This window comes from Pyrus communis, chromosome 10 (genome assembly GCF_963583255.1).
Source record: "Pyrus communis chromosome 10, drPyrComm1.1, whole genome shotgun sequence".
Lineage (NCBI taxonomy): Eukaryota > Viridiplantae > Streptophyta > Magnoliopsida > Rosales > Rosaceae > Pyrus > Pyrus communis.
In genome coordinates, this window is record NC_084812.1 from 9546602 (window position 1) to 9556227 (window position 9626).

A 9626-nucleotide genomic window follows, 5' to 3' on the forward strand; every position below is an offset into this window, starting at 1 on the left:
AAGATTTGCAACCAATCCCGATACGCCACGTGTCACTATCTATTTACAATAATTTAGCCAAGATTATGATAAGATTTTCAACCAATCTTATTACGCCACATGTCATTATCCAAAGTACTATTTTGTGGATAAATTTCCGATAAGATTTTCAACCAATCCCGACGCGCCACGTGTCACTTCCTGTTTGCAATAATTTAGCCAAGAACCTCATCCTTTCTTTTTTTTTTTTTGTCCATATAAACCCTACATCTCTACATCCATCCTCACACCAAACTCAATCCTTCTTTTTAGCTCAAAATCCTTCTTTATCGTTTTCAAATCTTGAGTTTTTTTTACAATGTCTTCTTCAAGGAGAGTGCATAAACAATTTATGGAGCAACAGAAAAGATTGTTGGCACAACAAGAAGAATTGATCAATCTCCAGGAAGGTGGAGATGGAGATGAGGCTTTCGCAACGGAGGAAGACTCGGATGATGACCATAGAAGGCAGAGGGCCTCACATTCCCGCCATGTCATGGAAGCTGTGGGTCAGATAGCCAAATCCAGACGTGCCGCAAACTTCGATAGAAAAAGGGAAAGACGAGATAAAGATCTCTTGGAACATTATTTTATTCCCAATAGCGTATTCCCTTATCATGTTTTTAGACGCCGTTTTAGAATGCAACGAAGTTTGTTCAACAAAATCATGAGTGATATTTGCAACCATGATCCATATTTTGTGCAAAAAGAGAACTTTTTCGTGTTCTAGGTCTTTTTCCAAAGCAAAAAATTACGGCTGCCTTGCGAATGCTTACATATGGAGCACCTGCATATCAAGTGGATGAGATCACGATGATGGAAAAAACAACTGTTCTGGAGTCCTTGATGCAGTTTTGCTCTACAATTAAAGCCCTGTACACCAATGAGTACCTCCGAACACCCACACCAAGGGACATGCGAAGGCTTCTGAGGAAGAGGGAGATGTAAGGCTTCCTGGCATGATTGGAAGCATCGACTGCATGCACTGGACTTGGAAAAAATGTCTAAGTGCTTAGCAAGGAGCTTATGTCCATAGAAAATGACCCAAAAGCATCATTTTGGAAACGGTGGTTCCATTTGATACTTGGATTTAGCATGCTTTTTTTGGTGTTCCAGGAGCTCAGAATGACCTAAATGTCATTGCTCAATCTCCAATGTGTTCCACGATCTGTTGCAAGGAAAATCGCTGAGATGCACATATTGGGTTACTGGCACTAAATACGACGACCCATACTACCTTGTAGACAGCATTTACCCAAGGTGGTCTACATTTGTCAAAACAGTGCCACATCCACAGACTGAAAAAGAAAAACACTTCGCAAAATGTCAAGAGGGTGTAGGAAAGATGTGGAATGCTGTTTTGGTATCCTGCAAGCTCGTTAGGCGATTGTCAGGTCTGCTGCTAAACTGCTTGATGTCAAGGCTCTTCGGTCCATCATGATGACGTGTATTATTCTCCACAACATGATTGCGGAAGATGAGTATGATTATGATGCCGTCGATGAATATGAACCAGATCCGATGAACAACTCAAGAACACGTATCTACTATGTTCGTGACCAGATCGAAGACCCGTGCAACACGGGCCGTTGGAACGGGATGGACGTTACAATGAATTGATCGTTCAATGGTACACTGATGTGTAAGAGCCATACTGGCACGTAACTCGCCAGAATGACTTGATTGAGCACCAGTGGGGATTGCAAGAAGGTGAAGATAATTAAAATGAGCTTGTGGTTGAAGAATAGTGTTTTTTTTTTTTTTTTTAAGTTTATGTAATTTTATTTGGTGTGTTTTTTTTTTTTAAGTTTATTTGGTGAGGTTATGTAATCTTATTTGATGTGTTTAAATAAAGTACAAAAAAAATTTTGAAATTGCATAAAGTTCTAAAAATAAATAAGAAATTACATAAAGTACTAATAATAAATAAGAAATTATTCAAAGTACTAATAATAAATAAGAAATTACATAAAATACTAATAATAAATAAGAAATTACACAAGAAATTAAATAAAGTACTACAAATAAATACGAAATTATACAAAGTCTTTGGAGTTAGGATATATGGTGCTAAGATCTTCGTTGCTAGGATTTGTGTAACCCCCTCGACTTGTTTCCGCATCTCTTTCACGCCTCCTTCGCAAGACATCTCTTTTTTCCAATGTCCAAAAATATTTTGAATTCGGAGACAATCCTACTAGAGACTTGTTCATAATGTCACGATCTGCTTGAGCTATCCTTTCTTCTCTAAGCATCTTATTTTCTCGATTAAGTGCTTCTCTAATCATCTCGTTCTCTCGATTAACTATTTCTCTTTGTCTCTCAGCCACCGCATCACATCTCTCAATAGTTGCTAATCTTGCTGCCATAGTAGCAGCTTTTTCCTCATCTCTAGCCACTTCCCGCGTCATGTTCAATTCACCTTGGTGAGCAAGTTTCTCCATATATTTAGTGTAGTCATTTTTGGAAGAACTACCTTTTTTCTTTGATGCCTTTGACCTTGAGGCCTGAGGGATTAACGAGTCGGTTGGGTCTCCAACACTTCTTCAGGCATCATTTCCGTGTCTTCAAATGTGTCACCTTCTTGTTCTGGCATGTCTGGTTCTGGCGAACTGTGTAGACCCATGCCGTGCATGATAACTTCTGGATCGGTTGACACAATTTTGTATCCGGGGCAATCTTTGACAATTTGCCAACATTCTCATTTGCTGAATGATTTGTTGTGGCTCTTCGCATTGTAGAAAGCTTGTGCTTGTAGTGTCTATAAATGTGGGATAAGACAGTATTATAAAAAAATGTGGGTGTAACACAAATAAATAAATTAAAATATTGATGCGGGTGGAATACATATAAATAAATGAAAATATTGTCACTTGATCCGCTAAACTTGTCCCACTACGTAGATTACCGGAAGCATGAGAGATGGCTCCAACAAGTAAATGATGCGTTGAGTTTTTTCCAACAACCTTGAAGACCTTGACTACTTCTGGCGTCTTTTCCATGTACATCGCAAAACGCTTTCGTAATTTTACTCCACATTTCTCGCTTATCCATCTCATTACCCATAATCGGGTCATGAGTTGTGTGAACCCAACATTCACACAATGTAACATCTTCAATGAGTTTCCACATAGACTCTTTTTTTTCTCTCGAAGTGTAGAAAATATTGAAATGTAGAAAGTGTAGAAAGTGTACAAAATATTGAAATGTGGTGTAAGGTGGAAGATGAAGGTTAGGTATTTATAGAAAGAAAAAAATTTAATTTTCTGTATTTTTTAATAATTTTTCTGCATTTTTTTCATAATTTTTAATAAATTTAAATGTAGTTAATTAATCTAAACCGTTGGATTTGAAAAATATCCAAATCCAGGAGCCAAGGAGCTGCCACGTGGCCAAAGGTCATAATTCTGACCGTTGGGCCTTTTTTTTTAATTTTGGGGAAAAAACATGGACCATTGATCTGTGATCGGACGGTCCATTTTAAAAGTAAAATTTAAATTTTTTTTAACCGTTGGATCCAACGGTCTAGAAAAACTAGCCGTTGGAAATCCAACGGCATTGAGAAGGCCACGTCGCCTACTTTCGAGTGAAGAACAAGTGGCCTGACAGCGGGCCTCGCCGCCTGCACCCATGTCCCCTACTCGCGCCCACTCGCGAGTGAATTGCACTCGTAAGCCAAATAGGCCGATCCCTGGGTCTGTCAAAAATGGGATGATCTGTTGCCTGACGTGGGCTGGGTACCAAGCAAGTTTGTGGGCTGGAGTGAATGGACTGACCCCCAACTTGGTTTTTTGACTAGGTGCTGGTATATTTGCACCCCGGTGGAAGTGCTCTAAGATGTGGAGCCAAAAATAATCTCAGAACATAAAACACAATAGAGCTAGCTGTGAGATTAGATACTAAATTTCAATTAGGGTTTTTTTTTTTTTTTTTTTTTTTTTGGTCAAACGATAGATTTTGTTAGATTAAATGTTAGACTAGCAACTGACAAGATTTGAACTCATGCCGTCATGCAAAGGCTCAAAACCTTTCCACCACTGTGTTAAAGGGTCACTTGCAATTTCAATTAAGTTTTAGATTAATTAGTAATTTGATATAATTTTGTTTTTAATTAGTTGCTCTGGTGCTGTGGTTGAATTTTAGTGGGATGCATACAAAAGAGAGCACCTTGTAAGGAAAATGTAGGGAGGCAGCAAAAAGATAGAAGAAATTAAAATATAATAGTCAGAGTTTGCAACTTGTTTCTTCTTCTTTTTCTCGTTCGTTGATTTTTTTTTAATGACGTCACTTAACTACATTGCCCAATAAGCTGTTTGTTGAAGGTGAACTCTGTTCACTCAACCAAGGATCATGTACAGACACTGGGGAGGTATCCTTGTCCTCTTCCATGGAAGCTAGAGAACTATCTACCCTCAGTGAAACTATTGATCTCTGGCTTCGTATACCGGCCTTCTTCGCCATCACGCCTCTCGACGATTTCTCACTTCCATTATACGGTGATGAACATGACGACGCCACTGATGATCCCATGCATATGTTCTCCTCCATTGTTGCCCACCCGCTGCGCCGGACGTACTCTAGTTCTTCTGCCACCTCTGTCATAGAAGGCCTCATGTCACTGTGAAAAGCAAGGCATCGAAATGCAAGCTCAGCCACCTTGTTAACAGAATAAAGAGTCCATGCGTCCCTATTTGGCTCCAGAAAGGGATCAACTATCTCGTCCAAGCTTCCCTTCCCAATCCTATCGATTGCAAGTGCAGCCAAGTTGACATCAGATTGAGGTCGAGCGAAATCAACCACCTTCATCGCGGTTATAATCTCTACTAATACTACCCCGAAGCTGTAAACATCACTTCTATCGGAGAGGTGGAAGTTTTGATGGTATTGAGGATCCACATAGCCCGGAGTCCCTTGTGGAGCCGTTGATACGTATGACGATTCTGTCATCCCAAGTCTAGAAAGGCCAAAATCCGCTACCTTTGACTTGTAGTTGTAATCCAGGAGTATATTGTTGGATTTGATATCTCTGTGATAAATTGGTGGATTCATTTCAGAATGGAGATAAGCTATAGCATTCGCAGTTTCAGAGGCGATGGTGAGCCTTATGGTCCACGGAAGTCCTTGGCCCCTCTCTCGTTGAAGATGTTCAGATAATGTTCCATTAGGCATAAATTCATAGACGAGGATCTGTTCACCTCCCTCTATGCAGCAACCTAGGAGGCGCACCAGATTCGGGTGGCTCACAGAGGAAAGGAGCTTGATCTCATTCATGACTTGATCAATGCCATTGGTGTCTCGACGGTTGATCTTCTTTATGGCAACCCACTCATCGTTGTGGAGTTTTCCTGCATAAACTGTACCAAAAGCCCCCGTTCCCAGCCTTTGTTTTTCAGCAAAGCAATTAGTGGCTCTCTCTATTTCTTTATAGGGATATAATGGAACACTAGAGTTGCCTGCTGCTTCACTTAGAAGGCGCCTTGCACTCATTTGGTTTCTCAAGCAAGTTGAACGATGTCGAACAAAGTAACAGATGAAAAATAGACCGGCCATTATGAAAGCTCCAGCAATAACCCCTAAGACAAAAACCAATGCCGCGCAAGTATTTAGAGAAAACACAAGATAACCAAACATATGAAATTTTATGAAGTCCCGGTCATATTTGATCAATATATCAGTTAAGCAACAAGGCCATACGGCATTGTATCACCAGTGGAATTACAGTTCACGCTCTTATGTTTTTAAGAGTTATCATGTCTAAAAATGAGATGTGGAGAAAGAAGAAGCGGAAACAACTGAAGCAGGGGGAAAAAAAATTAACATAGCTGAGCATATGATAAATTTTGAAACAAGTGTAAAAAGTAGAAAATTTACCTCCAATAAGAACACCAACTCTTGTTGTTCCCCCACAGCGACCAGACATATACTTTGAAGGATTGCACTTGGATGCTAGAGACACGGCAACTAGTATAAAAACAATTAGAACAAAACGAAGCCAGCTTGAGATTGTGATACTATGCACATTTCAGTTTCAGAATATTAATAGGTCAAGCAATTGGTAAAAGTTACAGATGCATTTCAATTCACATAGATAAAAATGGAATGGAAGCAGAATTCAAGGCTCGAGATCAGAGAGTAAATCACCCGCGAGTTCTCACTTCCTATGTATGGTATATTCCAACTATAACAGTTTGTACAGGTCATTGCAAGCTTTTATTTATTCAACAAGAACTCAGTACAAATCCAAGTTTGCTACATCCCCCGTGAGGAATTAAGATGCGAAATAGGAATTCAGTAGAACTTGTAAGTTTGAGAGACTATCAGCCTAATTAAACAACTTGTGCTATCAAGGTTTACGTTAGTTAATGTTATAACTTATCAGGTCCACAACATTCGGATAGCAATAAACACGAACAGTTGCACCGGAAAAACTTGTGATGTAACTTTACAAGTCTTCTCTCCCCCCCCTAACTTGTATTGATCCAAGGTCCTACATATAATACCTAGTAAAGGCATGTGCTTCACCTAATATCCTCTATAAACAAACAGGGGAAATTGCACAAAGGCTTTGACTTTCGGTGAATTCCTTCGTTGGGATAGCGACCATTCGACTCAAAACAATAAGAAAACATTAGAATAGTGCAGATTCATTTCAACAATGCTCAAATTATGCTCAAAATACTCAGATATATTCATAAACAATTTAAGCCTCCAGCTTTTCGGCCTATCGACATTGCCACGACCAATTCAAATCCAGTGTGGCTGCCTGCAAAGTCCTCTTATGAATAATTGAGTGTAACAAAATCAAACTAATTGACATTCTGTCTCTACACATTACCAAAATTAATTGCAAATTAGACCCTAATATAGTAATGCAAGCCAATTTTATTTAATTCAACCCCATTTTTCCCTAATTAATTGACCTTTTGGTTATCTCGCTAAACAAATCCATAGAAAAACATAAATAGTGACGTGGCAGCACATCATTGGCCAAGTCCAAAATCCCCACCGAAACGGAATTGTCTACTTTTCCACTGCTCGTCAAAGACGATGACTAAAAGTTTACAAAGACTAAAAATAGCGCGTTGACTAACCTCTCCGGCAGCCCGACCCGTCATTGAAGCCGTCGCCGTCGAACCCATCGACGCATCTGCATCGGTACCCGCCCGGCGTCCTCTCGCCAAGCTTTACCCGGGTACACGTGGCGTTCGGATGGCAGTTGCAGGGTCCCTCGACCCACCATCCCAACTCCACCGTTTCGAACTCCAGCGAGAGCGGCGACTCCCCATCCGACCGAAACGAAATCGACCCGAACAAGTCCTTGCACCCGGTCCGAGTCAAGTCCTCGAATCGCATAACTTCTGACTGGTTGTGCGGCTGAGACAGGCAGCTGATGTTATCGGCGCTGGACTTGCAGCTCTCTAAATTGAACTCCTTCCGAACGAAATCGGCCGGAATGAGGCAGCCATTTTGCGGCGCCGAGCAATTCTGGAGGAGGAGGCTGTTATTCCGAGTCGGGCCGAAGTTCGGGCCGAAGAGTCCAATCACGGATTTGAACCGACGGTTGCAACTTGCAGGGAGGTTCACGAAGATGGCGTTTGGGGTCACCTTTTGGACTCTGAATTCGCCGAGTGTGATCTCGTTATTTTTAGAACAGTTCAATGGGATTTTGCAGCTGGGTGAGAATCCAAATGGGTAGCGAACCGTTTTGGCGGATTTTCCCGATCCGCACGTGAGCATGCGGCAGCTTGAGTTTTGAGCTTTGGCTATGGCGGATGTGGAGGTTGAAAGAATAAGGACGGTGACGACAGTGATCAAAGTCAGAGACTTTCGGTGGAGGATGTGGAGAATCATATCCAATTGAGTTCAGATTAAACTGGGTTTTCATCAGTCATGGACTTTCTGCAAATTCAAACATCAATTGGAGTGACAATTTGAATAAAAGAAATTGAAATTTTGAGATTCTGGGTTTTATTAAAGAAGAAGAAAGCTTGAGAGTTGAGAAATTAAATATGGCAGATGGGAAGCCATCTGCTTCAATAAATGCAAAATCTTTACCTCTCTGAGAGCTTCTTCTTCAATGGTGGTTGGATTAATTGATCTGCCTCTCCTGTATGATTAACTGATTTGATAAATAAAATTGCATGAAATTTAATGGACTCTGCTTCTTCTTAACTCAGCTATGTTGAATTTCTGAATTTGCAGCTGTCCGCAACTCCTAAAACGTAAAATACAGGTTGGGTTCTCCAATGCCTTCTGCCTCTTGATGTTTCTGCAACTATAGGAAACGTTGTATGACAGAAATGACCTTGAAGAGAATGGGAAATTACTGATATGGGACATGTTGCCAAATTATAAAGGGTTTGACTGACACAGAGGTTGTGTGCGGACAGCATATTTACACACTCATATTTTTTTAATTTTTTAATTAAAAAATTGTTTGATTTGATGAAGGTGGGGAGGTGGGGGTCTAAGTATTGTGTTTGTGTTCCCACAGCTTCATCTTCCACTATATTATTCCATATGCTTTTTCCTTTGAAAAATTATCAAACACAAAGCAAAAACAAAAATGCATATGCATTTGGCATGTGCATATTTTTAGTTTGGTAGGATCATATGGATAACACGTTTGGATGATTTATACTGCCACATGAGAATGCATCATCCAAAAAAAGCATACCAACCTACCAAAAACTAGTCTTCTCATGTTTGTCTGGCATACAAAATAAGATTGATGAGGTTTACATGGATGAAATGCTCGTAAACATATATATTCGATGTATGTTGTTATGAAGAAAGACGAATAGGCGATGGAGGAGATGAAATCTCCTTAGATATTGAAGAAAGTAGAGAGTGTTAAGGGGAGCAATGAAGTTATAATAAACAAATTTGATTAATCATTCTAGTGAAAATTTCTTCACAATGCAACCCCGATTAACATGTTCTTTACCATTTATCGCACTTTGTAAGAAACGGGTGTGCGAATGGTTTAATGCAAATTATTGATCTCGGGGATACAAGGAAGCTCAACTTATAAGTATATTTTGAGGGTCCGTTTAGGTTGGATAGGGTTAGGCCTTAGCAACAGGATTAGATTGATAGGGACTTGTAAAATATGACTTGTAACTCATGTATAAGGATATGTTAGATAACCCACTTTGTAGTGGCTTTATAACTCATCTTGTTCATTCATATTCATCTCACATTTTAGCACAACAAACAATCAGACTGAACTCAAGTCCATTCTAATTAATCGATCACAATATATCTCGCCAGAGGGTTTTGAAGAGCTTCTAGATCAATGTCTTTAAAACCCATGCAGAATAAGTGTGATCAAAATCTTCCCCGTTGTTGTTGCTGTAGATGAGTTTGACTGTGTCAAATGGTCGTTTTCGAAAACGAAACAAGGTAACTAGTATAATGCAAAATACGTACAATGTCAAAAGATTGGTTTTTTGTGTTGCATTTTCCACAAACGCCTGCCGTGAAGGATAAGGAGGTCCAATTGTTTGACGATAATACCCATAATGGCCGAAATTGTTGACCATCGAGCCCCACACTCCAAAACGATCACGAGAGAGGCGTCTAGATGATATAGGATCTATGAGTGG

At 40.0% G+C, this 9626-nt stretch overlaps 2 protein-coding genes across 3 annotated transcripts; one reads left to right on the forward strand and one right to left on the reverse strand.

Annotated features, from left to right (window-relative positions):
• The first annotated feature begins 370 nt into the window (after positions 1-370).
• Positions 371-1638, forward strand: LOC137747817 (uncharacterized). The gene is made up of 3 exons (XM_068487958.1): positions 371-527; positions 749-962; positions 1413-1638. Exons 1-3 carry the CDS (start codon positions 371-373, stop codon positions 1636-1638), a joined length of 597 nt encoding a protein of 198 aa, XP_068344059.1.
• Positions 1639-4033: 2395 nt separating this feature from the next.
• Positions 4034-8371, reverse strand: LOC137747101 (wall-associated receptor kinase-like 14). 2 transcript variants are annotated; one of them, XM_068487111.1, is made up of 4 exons: positions 8074-8371; positions 7110-7917; positions 5890-5979; positions 4034-5591 (listed from the first exon to the last, which is right to left on the reverse strand). In XM_068487111.1, exons 2-4 carry the CDS (start codon positions 7867-7869, stop codon positions 4303-4305), a joined length of 2139 nt encoding a protein of 712 aa, XP_068343212.1. In that variant the 5' UTR covers positions 7870-7917; positions 8074-8371; the 3' UTR covers positions 4034-4302. The 2 variants fall into 2 exon arrangements, with proteins under 2 accessions (XP_068343212.1, XP_068343213.1); XM_068487112.1 differs by having other exon boundaries at positions 4035-5591; positions 5890-5964.
• Positions 8372-9626: the final 1255 nt, after the last annotated feature.

Excerpts from the sequence above, each read along its gene's own strand:
- LOC137747101 (XM_068487111.1), bottom strand. The coding sequence starts at position 7,869 with ATGATTCTCCACATCCTCCACCGAAAGTCTCTGACTTTGATCACTGTC. Across the intron at positions 5,980-7,109 it reads CGGGTCGGGCTGCCGGAGAG|TTGCCGTGTCTCTAGCATCC; the intron begins GTTAGTCAACGC and ends TTTTTATACTAG. Across the intron at positions 5,592-5,889 it reads AGTTGGTGTTCTTATTGGAG|GGGTTATTGCTGGAGCTTTC; the intron begins GTAAATTTTCTA and ends TTTTTGTCTTAG.
- LOC137747817 (XM_068487958.1), top strand. The coding sequence starts at position 371 with ATGGAGCAACAGAAAAGATTGTTGGCACAACAAGAAGAATTGATCAAT. Across the intron at positions 528-748 it reads CCATGTCATGGAAGCTGTGG|GTCTTTTTCCAAAGCAAAAA; the intron begins GTCAGATAGCCA and ends TTCGTGTTCTAG. Across the intron at positions 963-1,412 it reads CTTCTGAGGAAGAGGGAGAT|GTCTGCTGCTAAACTGCTTG; the intron begins GTAAGGCTTCCT and ends GGCGATTGTCAG.